General features: G+C 52.0%; 2 protein-coding genes across 4 annotated transcripts; both read left to right on the top strand.

Moving 5' to 3' along the window:
* Positions 1-3,609: 3,609 nt before the first annotated feature.
* Positions 3,610-7,357, top strand: LOC116998816 (putative methyltransferase DDB_G0268948). Of its 2 annotated transcripts, none has more exons than XM_033064928.1 (7): positions 3,610-3,780; positions 4,490-4,618; positions 4,864-5,024; positions 5,279-5,492; positions 6,093-6,193; positions 6,311-6,448; positions 6,884-7,357. In XM_033064928.1, exons 2-7 carry the CDS (start codon positions 4,508-4,510, stop codon positions 6,972-6,974), a joined length of 816 nt encoding a protein of 271 aa, XP_032920819.1. In that variant the 5' UTR covers positions 3,610-3,780; positions 4,490-4,507; the 3' UTR covers positions 6,975-7,357. The 2 variants fall into 2 exon arrangements, with proteins under 2 accessions (XP_032920819.1, XP_032920820.1); XM_033064929.1 differs by lacking the exon at positions 3,610-3,780 and adding an exon at positions 3,937-4,123.
* Positions 7,358-15,688: 8,331 nt separating this feature from the next.
* LOC116998815 (putative methyltransferase DDB_G0268948) lies at positions 15,689-19,443 on the top strand. 2 transcript variants are annotated; one of them, XM_033064926.2, is made up of 7 exons: positions 15,689-15,856; positions 16,567-16,695; positions 16,941-17,101; positions 17,365-17,578; positions 18,179-18,279; positions 18,397-18,534; positions 18,970-19,443. In XM_033064926.2, exons 2-7 carry the CDS (start codon positions 16,585-16,587, stop codon positions 19,058-19,060), a joined length of 816 nt encoding a protein of 271 aa, XP_032920817.1. In that variant the 5' UTR covers positions 15,689-15,856; positions 16,567-16,584; the 3' UTR covers positions 19,061-19,443. The 2 variants fall into 2 exon arrangements, with proteins under 2 accessions (XP_032920817.1, XP_032920818.1); XM_033064927.1 differs by lacking the exon at positions 15,689-15,856 and adding an exon at positions 16,093-16,199.
* The last annotated feature ends 2,677 nt before the right edge of the window (positions 19,444-22,120 follow it).

Raw genomic sequence — 22,120 nt, 5'->3', positions numbered from 1 at the left:
ATGGAATTGATGGTTCCCCCATTGCTTCTTTTATCTCTCTGTATCCAGCCTTTTCTTCCATCATGCCCACAGTTTGTTTGTGAAGACACCTCCTTCCAATTCCTTTCACTGTCTTACATTCCTATCACGTGCCTGGCTGGGACCCCAAGAAGGAAAAGCTTAAACTCTGAATTAAGATGGTCCTGGATCTTGTTTAGTCACCACAAATTTGTTTGCATTTCAGAACAGCCCATCAGGCATCAGCCAGACCCAGAGCAATTGCTCTGAGCCTGGTTTGGCCACGCACATCCCCAAGAGTTATTTAATTTTAGCACAGCAGCTTCCTGGACATTTTGCCTATGCCAGCAGATATAATCATAGCAGCTACTACACCCTTGTGCCCAGTGTGTTCGTGCAAGGAAAGATGAAATAAGATCATTTGAGCTCACATTTCTCTCCCTCTTTTTATTCCAGAATTGTTAATTCATCAGCAGCGGATCCGGCCCCTGCCTGGGGAATGGGAGATCTCAGGTTGCTCGGCCACAGATTCTCAGGGGACTTCTAAATTTCATTTAATTCACTGGATCCATAAGCAGATTTCCCATCTTCCTGAATTAAAAGGTGAAATGCTGGGAGAAGGACTTATTGTTATTGTTTCTGGAAGCCCGCAGTGCTGGGCTCTGCTCCCATCTCCCCCCGTGCTGCTCATCACTCATTCCAAGGAAGGATTTATGGCCGGATGAGCCGAGGGGCGAGGCAGGATTGCAGAGCTAAGGATGCTCTCCTCTGCAGGCTTCCTCCTCCTCTGCCCTTGAGAGTGTCCCTGCCTGCCCTTATTTCCCCTCCAGCCTTTTGTGTGCTGGAACAGACAATCACCAGGCACCGCCGCTGCGATTGCAAGGATCTGGGAATTGCACCGGCACGGATGTACTTCCCAAAATAGTCACTGCTACAGAAATTCCCTTCTCCCTCCCCTCTCCAGCTGATCATCTAGGTCTCTTGTTCATCTGGGCTTTCTTTGGGCACAAACACTGATTTTTTTCCTGGGTTGTAAATGCCAGGGATAGCCCTGATGCCAGCTGAGATCTTGAGGTACAGCTCTAACACATCAACAGAGACATCCCTGATCTGTGGATAACTCCCTTCCCTACGAGGAACTTTATCCATACCCCACTGCTTTTAAGACAAGAGAATTATATTCTTCATTAATTTCAAGTATGAGCCCTCTAGGTTTAAAAAGATCACTGAAGAAATGCCAACTATTTTCCAATCTTTTTATTCCTTGTTGTGACAATAAATCTTGTTTCTTTTCCATCTGAGAACAAATAAACAGGGAAGAATCTTGTGAGAGCTGAAACCTTACTGGGATCTTAAAACCAAATCAAATTTTCCACAAGGTAGGAGAAATCTCACTGACTTCTCCAGGGAATCCTGGGGATGGGGAGGTGGAACCCAGCCCTGTGGGTATCCTCCCTCTTGTGTGGTCCAGCAAAAAGCTTCGGAGTCAATCAAAGATGGAATGAGTTAAAACAATTAAATTTGTACATTGAATGCCTTTGGGGTGCCATTTGCCTCCTCTTCCTTTAGCTCCAAGCAATCCATGCACAAGTAATCCTGTTGGTAAAAAAATACTAATGGGCACAGGAGGACAGACAGAAGTATCCTTTGGCCTTTTTGTCCACTAAAATAGATTGATTCATTTTGTCAGTTTTAATAAATTTCAGAGTGAGATGCATTCCCAATGAAGGTCTGTTAATCCAGGATCCTGCTATAGAATTAAAATCCACAGGGACTGAAGGTTTGGGGAACAAGCTGGGAAGAGCCCAGGGCTCTTTGGCATTCCTTTGGATTTGATAAGTGGGCAGGCAGGGATGATGGTCAGTGTCTGATTCTCTGTGCCTGGTGTTTGAACCCACATTTTGTCTAAGGCTCAGCTACCCCAGTCTTGAGGAGACCAATTTATTTCTGCATGGTGCAGGGCCTTTGGAGAGCAGCTGTCCCTTGGGGAGCACAACAGAGATGGAGGAGGGAGCAGAGTGTGACAAAGGTTGGGAGGGCTTAGGAAAGACCTGGTGCCATTCCCAGCCTGTGCCTGGCTGGTGTTTTCTTTTCCTGTTCGTGTTTGGTGTCAGCTGCAGCCCCAGCTAAACATCACCTGAGCACTGCCCATGAGAGCAGCCCAGGGACTGCAGAGCTCTGAACAGGGCAGGGGGCTCAGGCCTGGGTTGGATCCCAGAAACCTGGGATTTTGGAGCTTTCTGTGCTTTCTGGCACTGACCCCCTGGAGAACACTGATTTTGACCTGAGGCCTTGGAGAAGGCTCCAAATTTGAGTGATGGAGTTAAATACAAGTGTGTGATTTCACATGGTGAAGGGTTTTCAATTTGAAGGTTTTAGAATACAGTAATAGGTATGGGACAAGACTGAAGAATTTTATGTGCTCTTCTTCCTTCTTCCCCATGATTTCAGGCAGTGGTTTCTGGTTGGACAGGGCTGCACTGCAGGTCACAGGAGTTTGGTTATTGGGTTAAAAGTATAAATAATACAGGTGTTAATTCTCTGTTGGACTGTTTAGCTTTAAGAGACCTTGCAGCAGCTGGATCTGTCTCCATTTTGCTCACTTTTAGCTGGTAGCCAGAAGAGTTGCAGAACTCTCTGTAGTTTAGATAAAATTAATAAACAACCAAGCCCGAACATAGGAAAATTCATTTCCTTCATGTGATTTTAAATCCTGGCTCTGAGTGAAGACAGAAGAAAAAGAAGACAAGCCACCAATGCAGTGCTGCAGTTACCCCATTTACAGCCTGGGACATCCCTTCCTGTCTGCAGAGGTGCTCTCAGCAAAACAGGGGTGTGCAAACCCCAAAGAGCCAGGCTATGACAGCACAGGGCCTTTGGTGCTCTGTGGTATTTTCTCTTGCTGCAGGTACCACCCCTGCACGATTAAGCAGCAGGTGGCACAAATGAAATATTTGGGACACCAGCCCAGGAACTCCAAGCCATGCTTTGATTTAGCAAACTGCTTCAAGCAGCCTCTGTCTTCCCTCCTTCGGTAAATAAATTCACTGATTTCTCTGAAAAGTAGGAGTGGCCTAAAGGCTGTGCTAATTAGCATGGACCCATGACTGCAGAGCAAAGTACAAACCGAAGGGACTGTGCTTCCACCAAAGCAGGGCTCTGTTGGCCTCAGCTCAGGGAATTAACATGACTCTGCTGAAGAAGGGGTGAAATCCTGCCCTGAATCAGGGCAAAATACCAACATCCTGAGCTCTTGAAGTGATGCTCTTGGGGCTCTTGCTGCATTTTTCCTTCCTGCTGGACACCAGGAGGGGACTTCAGGACAGACAGAGCCCTGTGTGTATGGCTCTGGCTGCATTTGAATCCCGTTCTGCTGCCTTGCAGCATCCTCTGGGCTCTGCATCTGCTCGAGCATTCCCGGGACCCGTGGGCACTTGGAAAGCCGCACCTCTGTAATCGATAACCGCGGAGCTGTGTGAAGGCTCAGGCTCGGCTCTGCCGCTCCAGATCCCGGTGGGATGGAGCCTCTGGCAGCCGCCCGCAGGATTTCCCCCCGCTCCGGCCGGGCTGGGCGGTCCCGGGGCGGTGCCGCCATCCCTCGCCTCGGGCTCGGTGCCGCCCCGCAGCCCGGGCTGGGCGGCGCTGGGAGCGGCTGCGGTGAGAGCGAGGGGCTGCGGGGACAAGGGACAGCGCCGGGAGGGGCCCTCCGGAGAGCGCTGCTCCTCCGGCCCTGAGTGATTGAGCATCTCTTCCTCTGAAGGCAGAACAGCCCTTGCTCTGCCGGTGTGTTTGTGTATCGTGCGGGCACTCCAGCGGGTGTCCATCCCCGGCATCGCGGCTCGGAGCGCTCCGGGCAGCGCCTGCGGTGGGGCCGAGCCCCGGGAGCTGCCGCTGCCTCGGACGGCGCCTGCTCGGGCACGAACAGGATGGGGCCGGGAGCCTTCCGGGGCGGAGCGGGGGGATGGGGCTGTGAGAATGGAGCGGGCACGGAGCGGGGCTGGAGCCGGGAGCGCCGGGCCTGAGCTGTTCCGGCCCCTCCCGAAGGGTCCCGCTCGCCCCCACGCGTTCCTGGGTTCCGTGATCCCCGTGGATTCAGTCGGATAAGAGACTTGCAGTGGCTTCCAAGGTGGAGTTGTCACTGTGTGAAAATGGATTTCCTTAAAAAAAATCCTCCCATGTTTTACTGGCAGCCTTTCTGCTGCGCTGCTGGGTGAAGGATTTGAGGAAGCAGCCGGGTGGGAGGGTGGGGATGCACAGGAGTTGAAGTGTGTAAAAGCCTGGAAAGCTTTTCCTGTCGCACGCCGCAGGTTTGCTGCTGTGATTAGCTCGGGGCTGTGGGAGGGATTCCTGGAGAGCAGGAATTGGCGCTCCCTTGCTGGAGCCCCACGGGCAAAGTCCTGCCGGTGTCCCGCGGGGAGCGGAGCGCTCGGGCCGGGCTGAGCAGCGGCAGGAGCTCGGTCCCTGGGACATCCCCGGCTCGCTGCTCCTGCAGGTGCCAGCTCAACCCAGCATGGCCACCAAGAGGTTCGAGGGCAGAGAGCATGCGGCGGTCTACCAGAAGTACAGGTTTGCACCGGGAAAGGAGCTCAAGCAGACCATCCTCTCCTACCTGCAGGAAAAGGTGAGCGGCTGGAGGAGAAATCCAAGGAGTGTTTAATTGTGGGTGGCAGTGTTTGCCTTGCTGGGAGTGTCCCTTTGGTTGGTGCCTCAGGGGAAGATAGAGCAGCAGCCTCAAGGCCAGGAGGGGGCACAGGAGAGGCTTTCTGCAGGTTCTGCCATGCCAAGGCTGTTCCTGGGGGAAGGGATGGGGTCACAGCCCGGGAATTGGGCGGCTGCCCACTGACACACACCCACTCCTCCCTGCAGAAGGCGATCCCAGCGGAGCTGGCGGTGGATGTGGGCTGTGGGTCTGGACAAGGCACCCACTTCCTTGGGGAGCACTTCAAGAAGGTGGTGGGCACGGACATCAGCGCAGCGCAGATCCAGGAGGCCAAGGACAACCCCGGCATGCCCAACATCTCCTACCTGTGAGTGCCAGGGCAGCAGGCTCAGCCCAAGGCAGAATTGAGGTCCTCCCGTGGTTTGTGAGGCTGAGTGCTGGGAGAGCCAGCTGGCACCAAAGGTTCCATTGGATGGAACTCCTGGTGTGCACAAGCGTTATCCTAGACGTGCACAAGCTGTGGTCTCGCATCCCAAACCATCCAAAAGCACGCGCTGGCTTCACGTCCTGCTGTGTAATTCCCATGGACGTGACCCGTGGCTTTCCCCTTGGCCCTTGCAGCGTGTGCCCTGCAGAGGAGCTGCCGTTCCAGGACGGCTCCGTGGACGTCCTGACGTCGTTCACGGCCGCGCACTGGTTCGACATCGAGCGCTTCATGAGGGAGGCCGAGCGCGTGCTGAGGCCGGGCGGCTGCGTGGCCATCAGCACCTACACCGTGGACATGAGCGTGCGCTACGGAGACTGCTCCGAAAAACTCACCCAGATCTTCAGGGAGGTGAGCTGGCTAAACCTCAGCGCGGGGGGAATGGGTGGCTTTGGATGCAGGGAGGAAGGAATGGGGTTCAGGGGGTGTGACAAGAGGAATCCTCATGCACAACGGGGCAAAGGGATGGGTAAGTGCAGGGATAAGGCTGAGGCAGGATTTAGAGACTTCCACACGAGGCTGGGATCATGAGGGACATGAGGACTGATAGGGCAGACTCTGGTGGGGGTGAGAAGGGTGCCAGGGCAGATCTGGGAGCTGGTATTGTCCAGGAGACTTCTCCTGTTGCCCTGATCACAGTGAAAAGAATGGGAAGTAGAAACTGTTGGGAATAAATCCTTTTTTTAGAAATCTTACTGGACAAAGGCTGTTTTAACAACTGGATAAAAGGAGACTTTGCACTATGAGTAAGAGCTGTGCAGGGAGGACAGGAGCCTTATTTCTATAATAGGATCTTTGAATTAAGCAAGAATTTGGTGTATTTTAATGCCAGAAGTCTTTAAAAAAAAAAAAGGACATATGAACATATCGGATGCAGGCCCAAACCTGAGTTAAGTGGCATCTGAAAACTTCAGGTGGTTTTGTGTTTGTTTTTAATACACATCTTTACAGTGCTGGGACCAGATGTTAAAATACTCACATGCTAGGGTAAAATATGTCTTGGACAACTACCAAGTGATCTTTGAGGCCTTGCCATTCCCAGACAAGAAGAGGTGAGCAGAACCACCTTTGATGGTGTCAGATATTTTATCCACCACCATGTCAACCCTGTGTTCCCCCACCTTTGAGATTTACCTTGCAGTGCTCCTTTCTTGCCCTTGTCTCTGTAGAGTCACTGATATCTACGACCCAATTCCCATGACTGTGGAGGGTGTGGTTGGTTACATGGAGTCTGCCTCTTCATATCAGACCTTTAAGAAGAGTGACCCTACAGCTGCAACATCCCTCCTCCAAGAGACTGAGAAGAGGTGAGAACACTGCAGGACATGGAGGACCTGTCCTATGCAGAGGGAGGTTGTGCAGACCCCTTCAAACTGCAAGGGCAGGGATGTGCTCCCTCCTTTCCCCCAGGGGTGGACACCTTTAAGGGGTTAAACAGCAGATCCTTACATTTTAAGTGTGAAGCAGTAGGATGTGCTTGCACTGATGTGTCCATGAACCCTCTAACATGAGACTATCCTGATTTTCTTTACTTTGCTCTTAATTGGCATGAAAAATATTGGTGGTTGCATCTTCACCCATGTGTTTCAGCCCCAACAAGGGCCTGCTGATTTATTCACTGACCAGAACAGCCCTTGTGCAGCCGCTGGAAGCATTTGCCCTGCCACCTCTGTGCTGTGGGTGGAAGAGATGTGTCTCTGCTTCTGGGCAGGGTGAGACCCTTCCTCTGCTTGTCCTTTCAGGATGCTGGAGACCATGGGAGTTTCCTCTCGTGAGACCCCAGTGGAGTTCTTGGTGAGGCACGTCTGCGTGCTGGGCTGCAAGGGCCGCTGAGAGAGCAAACCCTTCTGACCTGGTGCTGCAATGGAAGGAGAAGGTGGATTGTCTCCTAAAAGCCTGCCTGTAACTGCTCTTACTCCTTGGGAGTAGTGGTGCTGATTTTGCTGATTGAAATTTTGGTCTCCTGGTAGAAAGCAGATGGGGTTTTATGTCCCTCAGGCTCCTGCCCACCTTGCTTGTGGAGTGTGCCTGGTGCTGCTCCCTTGGCACTGGAAGTGTCCCATTGTAGACACATTGCTGGGTTAATAACGTGGGGAAGGGAATCTCAGATGTCTTAGGTTGTATTACAGGATGTGACCGAAAGTATCTATTCTATCACTCTCTGTTGAAGCCAGGTGGGGCAGTGTTCTTTATCTTTTCCACAACCCGGAGGAAGCTCCGGGGAGATATCTTCTGTTAATGGGCCATTGAGTCCCACTGTGTGACTGATAAAATTACTGCATCCCACTTGGAGATGCTCCAGCCAAGGGCAGGAGCGAAGCTTTTCCTGCTGAGATAAAATCTGAGATTTGGAACACCAAGGCAGCCTTTTTCCGCTGGATCCCAGAGGAAAACCAAACCTTTCCTCATCATCACTGGACCTTTGGAGGAAAACTGCACCTTCTACAGGAGCACTGCTCCAACTGAGCCACATCTGTCACTGCAGGAGGATGCAGCCACCATGGAATGGGACTGCTGCCAACACCCTGACTGACTGATGGGGTGTCAGCTTGGATTCTGACTCTGGCAGTGTTTTGGGTTTGTTCTTTGTAGTACTGTATTTCTATTTTAATTTTCCTAGTAAAGAACTGTTATTCCTAATTCCTATATCTTGGCCTGAAAGCCCCTTGATTTCAAAATTACTATAATTTGCAGGGAGGGGGTTTACATTCTCCATTTCAAAGAGCAGTTTCTGCCTTTATTGCAGACACCTGTCCTTCAAACCAGGACAGATTTTGGTGCCCAGTGTCGGGCACAAGGCCATCAAGAGATAAAAGGAATAACAGTTCTTGAGTAACCTAATTTTTTGTGTGCTGTTACAGTAACCTCATTAGATGGCAATATGTTGTCTAGTTTACCCTGGTTTGGGTGGCACGTGGTTGTGGCTGTATTTCTCCCATTTGCAGGCCCTTATCTAAACATGGGCCCTATAGCTAAGGCTACTGTGGCCGCTATCCAGTTTGATTTATGGGTTAACAAGGTGGGGAATTAATGGACTTTTAACTTCCTTTGGAAGGCAGATTCAGGGCTATCACACACTCACTGTATATTTCTGGGCTAACTCTAATAATGGTACTTACTGTGAGGGAATGACACCAGGGACAATTTTTTCCCAACCCTTCACCTAGATTTTTGGGTCTACCCCACCAGTTTTTGATAATGATATTATATGATATGCTAATGATATTATACAGTGGCTGGTGTAACTGATAGGCTTGTCTTACTTAACATTTAGAGATGAGGGGGGATTGAGCTGGATAACAACCCTGATACCTACTCCAGGAAGTAGGGATGGTACTGCAGACATTGACACTGCCCCAGAGACTAGGGATGCTGCCCCAGAGCCTGACCCTGCCCCAGAGCCCATCTCAAAAATAAACCACCCAGATTGGTTGGAGGTAATGGAGGAGAAGATCCACCAGATGCTGAAGGAGTACTTTTCCCCAGCTGGTGAGGAACCCTCCCCCTGCCCTAAAGAGGGAGAGTCTGATGGTGCTGCAGTGGAACCCACAAAGTTACATCTGCCCAGGTTCCAACTGAACCACAAGGGCACTCACAGCCAGCAGCAGTCACCCCTGCAGAAACTAGGAAGTCTAAGACGAAAACAAAGCACCTAGATAATAAGGAAAGAAAGGAGGGCCCTCACAACCAGCAGGGGAGCCAGAGGTTGAGATCATCACTGAGTCCCTGTCATATGAAAATCTCCGTAATCTGTGGAAAGATATTGCATGATGGGGCCGGGAGGCTTTGACAACTTGGTTGCTTTGGGTCTGGGACCTCATGGGTACAGGTGTGCACTTGGATGGTACAGAGGCAAGGAATTTGGGATCCTTGTCCAGGACTCAGGTGTGGACCAGATATTTGTAAGGGAGCCAGGCCCACTTCCCCTCTGGGAGCGGCTTTTAATGAATGTAAGAGAGAGGTTTGTCAACAAAGAAAGAATGCAGGAGCACCACAATAGAATGCGCTGGAAGACCCTTGAGGAAGGAATTCAACAGCTGAAAGAAGTGGCAGTATTGGAGGTACTCTTTGGGAGGGATGGACAGCATGACAATGACCCTGACAAGGTCAGGTGCACAGGGCAGATGCTGTGGAATCTGGCAAACCTGGGGCCATCTCAATACAGCACCTTCATTGCAACGACTAATGCCGACAACAGCCAAGAAACAGTGGGCTCTGTTGCTAACAAGCTCAGAAATTTTGAGAGCATGATCAATGGCCCAATGCAGGCTCATGTCTCTGCTGTGCTTAAGGAACTCAAAGAGGAGTTTAAGGAGGAGATGAGGGAGATAAGGGAAGAGGTAAGGAAGGTCAATGCAGCACCAGTACGAGTCACAGGCCCCAAAGTCAGAGCCCAACACCCCCCAGCAAGGGAGAGAGGGTACACCCCACACGCTGATCTGTGGTTCTTTTTGCATGACCATGGGGAGGACATGGGAAAATAGGATGGGAAACCCACTTCTGTCCTGGCAGCGTCAGCTCAGGGGAGGAAACACTAACCAAGGCAGGTCTACTAAAGTGAAGGTAGCCTCAACCTCCCATAATCAAGGTGCAGGGTATTACAGAAGAGAGGATAATCTGTCAGACCCACTTGAAGGAACCTCTACTATGTATGCCCAGGAAGGAAATAACAACCAGTGCTAGAGGGGCCCTGCCTCTAGCCAGGGAGAGGCATGGGATAACAGGGTCTATCGAACGGTGTGGATCCAATGGCCTGGCACATCAGAGCCACAAAAACACAGGGCGTTAGTTGATAGTGGCTCACAGTGTACTCTGATACCATCAGGACATGTGGGGAAAGAACCTGTTTCCGTTGTTGGGGTGACAGGGGGATCACAGGAATTGACTTTGCTGGAGGCTGAGGTGAGCCTGACAGGGGAGGGGTGGCAGAAACATCCGATTGTAACTGGCCCAGAGGCACTGCCCATTCTAGGCATAGACTTTCTCAGGAGTGGCTATTACAAAGACCCAAAGGGATACAGATGGGCTTTTGGAATAGCTGCTGTAGCGGCAGAGGGCATTAAGCAGTTGAACACCTTGCCTGGACTGTCAGAAAACCCATCTGCAGTGGGACTCCTGAAGGTGGAAGAGCAACAAGTGCCAATTGCCACCTCCGGCAGTACTGGACGAATCGAGATGCCGTGATCCCCATCCACAAGATGATCCGTGAGCTGGAGAGCCAAGGGGTGGTCACCAAAACCCACTCACCCTTCAACAGCCCCATCTGGCCCATGCACAAGTCTGATGGAGAATGGAGATTGACTGTGGACTATCGTGTGTTGAACGAAGTGACTCCACCACTGAGCGCTGCCGTGCCGGACATGCTGGAGCTCCAGTACGAGCTGGAGTCCAAGGCAGCAAGGTGGTATGCCACCATTGACATTGCCAACGCCTTTTTCTCCATTCCCCTGGCAGCAGAGTGCAGGCCTCAGTTTGCCTTTACATGGAGGGGCGTGCAGTACAGGTGGAATCGTCTGCCCCAGGGGTGGAAACACAGCCCCACCATCTGTCATGGACTGATCCAGGCTGCACTAGAAAAGGGTGAGGCTCCAGAACACCTTCAATACATCAATGACATTGTGTGGGGGAACACGGCAGTGGAGGTATTTGAGAAAGGAGAGAAAATCATCCAGATTCTGCTGGGAGCTGGCTTTGCCATTAAAAAGAGCAAAGTCAAAGGACCTGCCCGAGAGATCCAGTTCCTGGGAGTAAAGTGGCAAGATGGACGGCGCCAGATCCCCACTGAGGTCATCAATAAGATCACCGCAATGTCTCCACCAACCAACAAGAAGGAAACACAAGCTTTCCTAAATGCCATAGGCTTTTGGAGAATGCACATTCCCGAGTACAGTCAGATTGTGAGCCCTCTCTACCTGGTCACCCGTAAGAAGAACGATTTCCACTGGGGTGCTGAGCAGCAGCAAGCCTTTGCCCAGATCAAGCAGGAGATCGCTCATGCAGTGGCCCTTGGCCCAGTCAGGACGGGACCAGAGGTGAAGAATGTGCTTTACACTGCAGCCAGGAACCATGGCTTGTCCTGGAGCCTTTGGCAGAAGGTGCCTGGGGAGACTCGAGGCCAACCTCTGGGATTCTGGAACTGGAGCTACAGAGGGTCTGAAGCCAACTACACTCCCACAGAGAAGCAGATCCTGGCTGCCTATGAAGGAGTCCAAGCTGCCTCAGAGGTGATTGGGACGGAAGCACAACTCCTCCTGGCACCCCGACTACCAGTGCTGGGGTGGATGTTCAAAGGAAAGGTTCCCTCTACCCACCACGCCACCGACGCCACATGGAGCAAGTGGATTGCCCTCATCACGCAACGCACCCACATCGGAAACCCAAATCGCCCTGGGATTTTGGAGATAATTACGAACTGGCCAAAAGGTGAAAATTTTGGTCTCGCTGACGAAGAGGAGCAAGAACAAGTGAGCCGGGCTGAGGAAGCCCCACCGTATAACCAACTGCCAGCAGATGAAACACGCTACGCTCTTTTCACCGACGGCTCCTGCCACATCGTGGGGATGAACCGGAAGTGGAAAGCAGCCGTATGGAGCCCCACTCGACAGGTTGCACAAGCTACCGAAGGAGAAGGTGGATCAAGTCAACTTGCTGAACTCAAAGCTGTTCAGCTGGCCCTGGACGTTGCTGAAAGAGAGAAGTGGCCAAAACTCTACCTTTATACTGACTCATGGATGGTAGCCAATGCTCTGTGGGGTTGGATGGAAAGGTGGAAAAAGACAAACTGGCAACGTAGGGGAAAACCAATCTGGCCTGCTGAGGAGTGGAAAGACATTGCCACCCGGGTAGAGAGGCTACCTGTGAAAGTTTGTCACGTGGATGCCCATGTCCCCAAGAGTCGGGCCAATGAGGAACACCGACACAACGAGCAGGTAGATCAGGCCTCAAAGATAGAGGTGTCAAAAATAGACTTGGATTGGCAACACAAGGGAGAATTGTTCCTGGCTCGATGGGCCCATGACGCCTCAGGTCATCAGGGCAGAGATGCCACGTATAAGTGGGCACAAGACCGAGGGGTGGATCTAACCATGGACAGTATCTCTCAAGTTATCCATGACTGTGATACGTGCGCTGCCATCAAACAGGCCAAGCGGGTGAAGCCCCTCTGGTATGGTGGGCGTTGGTCCAAATATAAGTACGGGGAGGCCTGGCAGATTGACTACATCACACTGCCTCAGACCCGCCAAGGCAAGCGCTACGTGCTGACCATGGTGGAAGCCACCACCGGATGGTTGCAGACCTACCCTGTGCTTCACGCCACTGCCTGTAACACCATCCTGGGCCTTGAGAAACAGGTCCTTTGGAGGCATGGTATCCCTGAGAGAATTGAGTCAGACAATGGGACTCATTTCAAGAACAGCCTCATAAACACCTGGGCTAGGGAACACGGCATTGAGTGGGTGTACCACATCCCCTACCATGCACCAGCAGCTGGGAAGGTCGAACGGTGCAATGGTCTGCTTAAAACCACCTTGAAGGCACTTGGTGGGGGGACTTTCAAGAACTGGGAAAGTAATCTACCAAAGGCCATGTGGTTAGTGAATACCCAAGGTTCCACTAACCGAGCAGGCCCTGCCCAATTAGAGCTCTTGGGAACACCAGGTGGGGATAAGGTTCCAGTGGTACACATGAGAGGTATGCTAGGGACAACTGTTTGGGTAAACTCTGCCTCCAGCAAAGACAATCCTGTCCATGGGGTGGTTTTTGCTCAAGGACCAGGTTGTACCTGGTGGGTGATGCAAAAGGATGGAGAGACCCGATGCATACCCCAAGGAGACCTTGTTCTAGGGTGAACTACCTATGATACTGTGCTTGTATCTGTAACTGCATGTCTGTATATAGTTTAAAGGTTTTAATTTGATGTAGCATGTTAGTATGGGAAAAATTCAGGGTGGATGATGTTGGGGGTTTGTTCCCCTAATTTTTTTGCTGTGGAATTTTCCCCATTATTATGCTAAGAAACCTTGTTGGGCTGCACCCAGCTCGTAATCTCTAGGGACAAAGGTTTGGGCAGGGTGGGGCTCCCGCTCGTTCTTGCTTGTCAGCGGGGTCAGGAGAGGACGTCTGGGGAGCTGCTCCATCCCAACTCCAGGGGCCAGGGTCTCTGCTGTGAGACGCTGCACTGCCGCCTTCCCGCACAGCCTGTCCCCTCTGGGCACCCAGCCCAGCTCCACGGCCCACACAGTGAGCGGGGGAAGCCGTTCCCCACCCTTCTCCCAGCGGGGGCTCCGCCGTCCTCAGCCCAGCCGTCCACAGGACCTGTCCTGGCCCCACCACCCCGGTGCTGAGCGCAGGGAGACGGCGTCTGCGGCAGAAGGGACTGGAACTCAGTTACTGGTTTTGTTTTGTCGCTAATTGTCATAACTGATATTGGTTTTGTTTGTCCTATAGATACATTAGTAAAGAACTGGTACTCCTAAACCCATATCTTCCCTTGAAAGCCCCTTAATTTCCAAATTATAATAAATTTGAGGGAGGGAATCTGCACGCTCCATCTCAGGGAGGCATTCCTGCCTTTCTCGGCAACTACCTGTCTTCAAAACCGAGACAAATCCATTGATTCAATTTTGTCAGTTTTAATAAATTTCAGAGTGAGATGCATTCCCAATGAAGGTCTGTTAATCCAGGACCCTGCTATAGAATTAAAATCCACAGGGACTGAAGGTTTGGGGAACAAGCTGGGAAGAGCCCAGGGCTCTTTGGCATTCCTTTGGATTTGGTAAGTGGGCAGGCAGGGATGATGGTCAGTGTCTGATTCTCTGTGCCTGGTGTTTGAACCCACATTTTGTCTAAGGCTCAGCACCCCAAATCTTGAGGAGACCAATTTATTTCTGCATGGTGCAGGGCCTTTGGAGAGCAACTGTCCCTTGGGGAGCACAACAGAGATGGAGGAGGGAGCAGAGTGTGCCAAAGGTTGGGAGGGTTTAGGAAAGACCTGATGCCATTCCCAGCCTGTGCCTGGCTGGTGTTTTCTTTTCCTGCTCGTGTTTGGTGTCAGCTGCAGCCCCAGCTAAACATCACCTGAGCATTGCCCATGAGAGCAGCCCAGGGACTGCAGAGTTCTGAACAGGGCAGGGGGCTCAGGCCTGGGTTGGATCCCAGACACCTGGGATTTTGGAGCTTTCTGTGCTTTCTGGCACTGACCCCCTGGAGAACACTGCTTTTGACCTGAGGCCTTGGAGAAGGCTCCAAATTTGAGTGATGGAGTTAAATACAAGTTTTGAATTTGAAGGTTTTAGAATACAGTAATAGGTATGGGACAAGATTGAAGAATTTGGGTGTTGTCTTTTTCTGTGTTCTTCTTCCTTCTTGTTCATGGTTTCAGGCAGTGGATTCTGGTTGGACAGGGCTGCACTGCAGGTAACAGGAGTTTGGTTATTGGGTTAAAAGTATAAATAATACAGGTGTTAATTCTCTATTGGACTGTTTAGCTTTAAGAGACCTTGCAGCAGCTGGATCTGTCTCCATTTTGCTCACTTTTAGCTGGTAGCTGCAAGTGTTGCTGAACTCTCTGTAGTTTAGATAAGATTAATAAACAACCAAGCCAGAACGTAGGAAAATGCATTTCCTTCATGTGATTTTAAATCCTGGCTCTGAGTGAAGACAGAAGAAAAAGAAGACAAGCCACCAATGCAGTGCTGCAGTTACCCCATTTACAGCCTGGGACATCCCTTCCTGTCTGCAGAGGTGCTCTCAGCAAAACAGGGGTGTGCAAACCCCAAAGAGCCAGGCTATGACAGCACAGGGCCTTTGGTGCTCTGTGGTATTTTCTCTTGCTGCAGGTACCACCCCTGCACGATTAAGCAGCAGGTGGCACAAATGAAACATTGGGGACACCAGCCCAGGAACTCCAAGCCATGCTTTGATTTAGCAAACTGCTTCAAGCAGCCTCTGTCTCCAGTCCTTGAGTAAATAAATTCACTGATTTCTCTGAAAAGTAGGAGTGGCCTAAAGGCTGTGCTAATTAGCATGGACCCATGACTGCAGAGCAAAGTACAAACCGAAGGGACTGCGCTTCCACCAAAGCAGGGCTCTGTTGGCCTCAGCTCAGGGAATTAACATGACTCTGCTGAAGAAGGGGTGAAATCCTGCCCTGAATCAGGGCAAAATACCAACATCCTGAGCTCTTGAAGTGATGCTCTTGGGGCTCTTGCTGCATTTTTCCTTCCTCCTGGACACCAGGAGGGGACTTCAGGAGAGACAGAGCTCTGTGTGTATGGCTCTGGCTGCATTTGAATCCCGTTCTGCTGCCTTGCAGCATCCTCTGGGCTCTGCATCTGCTCGAGCATTCCCGGGACCCGTGGGCACTTGGAAAGCCGCACCTCTGTAATCGATAACCGCGGAGCTGTGTGAAGGCTCAGGCTCGGCTCTGCCGCTCCAGATCCCGGTGGGATGGAGCCTCTGGCAGCCGCCCGCAGGATTTCCCCCCCGCTCCGGCCGGGCTGGGCGGTCCCGGGGCGGTGCCGCCATCCCTCACCTCGGGCTCGGTGCCGCCCCGCAGCCCGGGCTGGGCGGCGCTGGGAGCGGCTGCGGTGAGAGCGAGGGGCTGCGGGGACAAGGGACAGCGCCGGGAGGGGCCCTCCGGAGAGCGCTGCTCCTCCGGCCCTGAGTGATTGAGCATCTCTTCCTCTGAAGGCAGAACAGCCCTCGCTCTGCCGGTGTGTTTGTGTATCGTGCGGGCACTCCAGCGGGTGTCCATCCCCGGCATCGCGGCTCGGAGCGCTCCGGGCAGCGCCTGCGGTGGGGCCGAGCCCCGGGAGCTGCCGCTGCCTCGGACGGCGCCTGCTCGGGCACGAACAGGATGGGGCCGGGAGCCTTCCGGGGCGGAGCGGGGGGATGGGGCTGTGAGAATGGAGCGGGCACGGAGCGGGGCTGGAGCCGGGAACGCCGGGCCTGAGCTGTTCCGGCCTCTCCCGAAGGGTCCCGCTCGCCCCCACGCGTTCCTGGGTTCCGTGATCCCCGTGGATTCAGTCGGATAAGAGACTTGCAGTGGCTTCCAAGGTGGAGTTGTCACTGTGTGAAAATGGATTTCCTTAAAAAAAAATCCTCCCATGTTTTACTGGCAGCCTTTCTGCTGCGCTGCTGGGTGAAGGATTTGAGGAAACAGCCGGGTGGGAGGGTGGGGAAGCACAGGAGTTGAAGTGTGTAAAAGCCTGGAAAGCTTTTCCTGTCGCACGCCGCAGGTCTGCTGCTGTGATTAGCTCGGGGCTGTGGGAGGGATTCCTGGAGAGCAGGAATTGGCGCTCCCTTGCTGGAGCCCCACGGGCAAAGTCCTGCCGGTGTCCCGCGGGGAGCGGAGCGCTCGGGCCGGGCTGAGCAGCGGCAGGAGCTCGGTCCCTGGGACATCCCCGGCTCGCTGCTCCTGCAGGTGCCAGCTCAACCCAGCATGGCCACCCAGAGGTTCGAGGGCAGAGAGCATGCGGCGGTCTACCAGAAGTACAGGTTTGCACCGGGAAAGGAGCTCAAGCAGACCATCCTCTCCTACCTGCAGGAAAAGGTGAGCGGCTGGAGGAGAAATCCAAGGAGTGTTTAATTGTGGGTGGCAGTGTTTGCCTTGCTGGGAGTGTCCCTTTGGTTGATGCCTCAGGGGAAGATAGAGCAGCAGCCTCAAGGCCAGGAGGGGGCACAGGAGAGGCTTTCTGCAGGTTCTGCCATGCCAAGGCTGTTCCTGGGGGAAGGGATGGGGTCACAGCCCGGGAATTGGGCGGCTGCCCACTGACACACACCCACTCCTCCCTGCAGAAGGCGATCCCTGCGGAGCTGGCGGTGGATGTGGGCTGTGGGTCTGGACAAGGCACCCACTTCCTTGGGGAGCACTTCAAGAAGGTGGTGGGCACGGACATCAGCGCAGCGCAGATCCAGGAGGCCAAGGACACCCCCGGCATGCCCAACATCTCCTACCTGTGAGTGCCAGGGCAGCAGGCTCAGCCCAAGGCAGAATTGAGGTCCTCCCGTGGAGGTGGTGGCTTGTGAGTGTGAGTGCTGGGAGAGCCAGCTGGCACCAAAGGTTCCATTGGATGGAACTCCTGGTGTGCACAAGCGTTATCCTAGACCTGCACAAGCTGTGGTCTCACATCCCAAACCATCCAAAAGCACGCGCTGGCTTCACGTCCTGCTGTGTAATTCCCATGGACGTGACCCGTGGCTTTCCCCTTGGCCCTTGCAGCGTGTGCCCTGCAGAGGAGCTGCCGTTCCAGGACGGCTCCGTGGACGTCCTGACGTCGTTCACGGCTGCGCACTGGTTCGACATCGAGTGCTTCATGAGGGAGGCCGAGCGCGTGCTGAGGCCGGGCGGCTGCGTGGCCATCAGCACCTACACCGTGGACATGAGCGTGCGCTACGGAGACTGCTCCGAAAAACTCACCCAGATCTTCAGGGAGGTGAGCTGGCTAAACCTCAGCGCGGGGGGAATGGGTGGCTTTGGATGCAGGGAGGAAGGAATGGGGTTCAGGGGGTGTGACAAGAGGAATCCTCATGCACAACGGGGCAAAGGGATGGGTAAGTGCAGGGATAAGGCTGAGGCAGGATTTAGAGACTTCCACACGAGGCTGGGATCATGAGGGACATGAGGACTGATAGGGCAGACTCTGGTGGGGGTGAGAAGGGTGCCAGGGCAGATCTGGGAGCTGGTATTGTCCAGGAGACTTCTCCTGTTGCCCTGATCACAGTGAAAAGAATGGGAAGTAGAAACTGTTGGGAATAAATCCTTTTTTTAGAAATCTTACTGGACAAAGGCTGTTTTAACAACTGGATAAAAGGAGACTTTGCACTATGAGTAAGAGCTGTGCAGGGAGGACAGGAGCCTTATTTCTATAATAGGATCTTTGAATTAAGCAAGAATTTGGTGTATTTTAATGCCAGAAGTCTTTAAAAAAAAAAAAGGACATATGAACATATCGGATGCAGGCCCAAACCTGAGTTAAGTGGCATCTGAAAACTTCAGGTGGTTTTGTGTTTGTTTTTAATACACATCTTTACAGTGCTGGGACCAGATGTTAAAATACTCACATGCTAGAGTAAAATATGTCTTGGACACCTACCAAGTGATCTTTGAGGCCTTGTCATTCCCAGACAAGAAGAGGTGAGCAGAACCACCTTTGATGGTGTCAGATATTTTATCCACCACCATGTCAACCCTGTGTTCCCCCACCTTTGAGATTTACCTTGCAGTGCTCCTTTCTTGCCCTTGTCTCTGTAGAGTCACTGATATCTACGACCCAATTCCCATGACTGTGGAGGGTGTGGTTGGTTACATGGAGTCTGCCTCTCCCTATCAAACCTTTAAGAAGAGTGACCCTACAGCTGCAACATCCCTCCTCCAAGAGACTGAGAAGAGGTGAGAACACTGCAGGACATGGAGGATCTGTCCTATGCAGAGGGAGGTTGTGCAGACCCCTTCAAACTGCAAGGGCAGGGATGTGCTCCCTCCTTTCCCCCAGGGGTGGACACCTTTAAGGGGTTAAACAGCAGATCCTTACATTTTAAGTGTGAAGCAGTAGGATGTGCTTGCACTGATGTGTCCATGAACCCTCTAACATGAGACTATCCTGATTTTCTTTACTTTGCTCTTAATTGGCATGAAAAATATCGGTGGTTGCATCTTCACCCATGTGTTTCAGCCCCAACAAGGGCCTGCTGATTTATTCACTGACCAGAACAGCCCTTGTGCAGCCGCTGGAAGCATTTGCCCTGCCACCTCTGTGCTGTGGGTGGAAGAGATGTGTCTCTGCTTCTGGGCAGGGTGAGACCCTTCCTCTGCTTGTCCTTTCAGGATGCTGGAGACCATGGGAGTTTCCTCTCGTGAGACCCCAGTGGAGTTCTTGGTGAGGCACGTCTGCGTGCTGGGCTGCAAGGGCCGCTGAGAGAGCAAATCCTTCTGACCTGGTGCTGCAATGGAAGGAGAAGCTGGATTGTCTCCTAAAAGCCTGCCTGTAACTGCTCTTACTCCTTGGGAGTAGTGGTGCTGATTTTGCTGATTGAAATTTTGGTCTCCTGGTAGAAAGCAGATGAGGTTTTATGCCCCTCAGGCTCCTGCCCACCTTGCTTGTGGAGTGTGCCTGGTGCTGCTCCCTTGGCACTGGAAGTGTCCCAGTGTGGACACATTGCTGGGTTAATAACGTGGGGAAGGGAATCTCAGATGTCTTAGGTTGTATTACAGGATGTGACCGAAAGTATCTATTCTATCACTCTCTGTTGAAGCCAGGTGGGGCAGTGTTCTTTATCTTTTCCACAACCCGGAGGAAGCTCCGGGGAGATATCTTCTGTTAATGGGCCATTGAGTCCCACTGTGTGACTGATAAAATTACTGCATCCCACTTGGAGATGCTCCAGCCAAGGGCAGGAGCGAAGCTTTTCCTGCTGAGATAAAATCTGAGATTTGGAACACCAAGGCAGCCTTTTTCCGCTGGATCCCAGAGGAAAACCAAACCTTTCCTCATCATCACTGGACCTTTGGAGGAAAACTGCACCTTCTACAGGAGCACTGCTCCAACTGAACCACATCTGTCACTGCAGGAGGATGCAGCCACCATGGAATGGGACTGCTGCCAACACCCTGACTGACTGATGGGGTGTCAGCTTGGATTCTGACTCTGGCAGTGTTTTGGGTTTGTTCTTTGTAGTACTGTATTTCTATTTTAATTTTCCTAGTAAAGAACTGTTATTCCTAATTCCTATATCTTGGCCTGAAAGCCCCTTGATTTCAAAATTACTATAATTTGCAGGGAGGGGGTTTACATTCTCCATTTCAAAGAGCAGTTTCTGCCTTTATTGCAGACACCTGTCCTTCAAACCAGGACAGATTTTGGTGCCCAGTGTCGGGCACAAGGCCATCAAGAGATAAAAGGAATAACAGTTCTTGAGTAACCTAATTTTTTGTGTGCTGTTACAGTAACCTCATTAGATGGCAATATGTTGTCTAGTTTACCCTGGTTTGGGTGGCACGTGGTTGTGGCTGTATTTCTCCCATTTGCAGGCCCTTATCTAAACATGGGCCCTATAGCTAAGGCTACTGTGGCTGCTATCCAGTTTGATTTATGGGTTAACAAGGTGGGGAATTAATGGACTTTTAACTTCCTTTGGAAGGCAGATTCAGGGCTATCACACACTCACTGTATATTTCTGGGCTAACTCTAATAATGGTACTTACTGTGAGGGAATGACACCAGGGACAATTTTTTCCCAACCCTTCACCTAGATTTTTGGGTCTACCCCACCAGTTTTTGATAATGATATTATATGATATGCTAATGATATTATACAGTGGCTGGTGTAACTGATAGGCTTGTCTTACTTAACATTTAGAGATGAGGGGGGATTGAGCTGGATAACAACCCTGATACCTACTCCAGGAAGTAGGGATGGTGCTGCAGACATTGACACTGCCCCAGAGACTAGGGATGCTGCCCCAGAGCCTGACCCTGCCCCAGAGCCCATCTCAAAAATAAACCACCCAGATTGGTTGGAGGTAATGGAGGAGAAGATCCACCAGATGCTGAAGGAGTACTTTTCCCCAGCTGGTGAGGAACCCTCCCCCTGCCCTAAAGAGGGAGAGTCTGATGGTGCTGCAGTGGAACCCACAAACGTTACATCTGCCCAGGTTCCAGCTGAACCACAAGGGCACTCACAGCCAGCAGCAGTCACCCCTGCAGAAACTAGGAAGTCTAAGACGAAAACAAAGCACCTAGATAATAAGGAAAGAAAGGAGGGCCCTCACAACCAGCAGGAGAGCCAGAGGTTGAAATCATCACTGAGTCCCTGTCTTATGAAAATCTCCGCAATCTGCGGAAAGATATTGCACGACGGGGCCGGGAGGCTTTGACAACTTGGTTACTTTGGGTCTGGGACCTCATGGGTACAGGTGTGCACTTGGATGGTACAGAGGCAAGGAATTTGGGATCCTTGTCCAGGACTCTGGTGTGGACCAGATATTCGTAAGGGAGCCAGGCCCACTTCCCCTCTGGGAGCGGCTTTTAATGAGTGTGAGAGAGAGGTTTGTCAACAGAGAAAGAATGCAGGAGCACCACAATAGAATGCGCTGGAAGACCCTTGAGGAAGGAATTCAACAGCTGAAAGAAGTGGCAGTATTGGAGGTACTCTTTGGGAGGGATGGACAGCATGACAATGACCCTGACAAGGTCAGGTGCACAGGGCAGATGCTGTGGAATCTGGCAAACCTGGGGCCATCTCAATACACCACCTTCATTGCAACGATTAATGCCGACAACAACCAAGAGACAGTGGGCTCTGTTGCTAACAAGCTCAGAAATTTTGAGAGCATGATCAATGGCCCAATGCAGGCTCATGTCTCTGCTGTGCTTAAGGAACTCAAAGAGGAGTTTAAGGAGGAGATGAGGGAGATAAGGGAAGAGGTAAGGAAGGTCAATGCAGCACCAGTACGAGTCACAGGCCCCAAAGTCAGAGCCCAACACCCCCCAGCAAGGGAGAGAGGGTACACCCCACACGCTGATCTGTGGTTCTTTTTGCATGACCATGGGGAGGACATGGGAAAATAGGATGGGAAACCCACTTCTGTCCTGGCAGCGTCAGCTCAGGGGAGGAAACACTAACCAAGGCAGGTCTACTAAAGTGAAGGTAGCCTCAACCTCCCATAATCAAGGTGCAGGGTATTACAGAAGAGAGGATAATCTGTCAGACCCACTTGAAGGAAACTCTACTATGTATGCCCAGGAAGGAAATAACAACCAGTGCTAGAGGGGCCCTGCCTCTAGCCAGGGAGAGGCATGGGATAACAGGGTCTATCGAACGGTGTGGATCCGATGGCGTGGCACATCAGAGCCCCAAAAACACAGGGTTTTAGTTGATACTGGCTCACAGTGTACTCTGATACCATCAGGACGTGGGGAAAGAACCTGTTTCCATTGTTGGGGTGACAGGGGGATCACAGGAATTGACTTTGCTGG

This window comes from Catharus ustulatus, chromosome 7 (genome assembly GCF_009819885.2).
Source record: "Catharus ustulatus isolate bCatUst1 chromosome 7, bCatUst1.pri.v2, whole genome shotgun sequence".
Taxonomy (NCBI): domain Eukaryota; kingdom Metazoa; phylum Chordata; class Aves; order Passeriformes; family Turdidae; genus Catharus; species Catharus ustulatus.
This window is presented reverse-complemented; position numbering and strand designations above follow the sequence as displayed.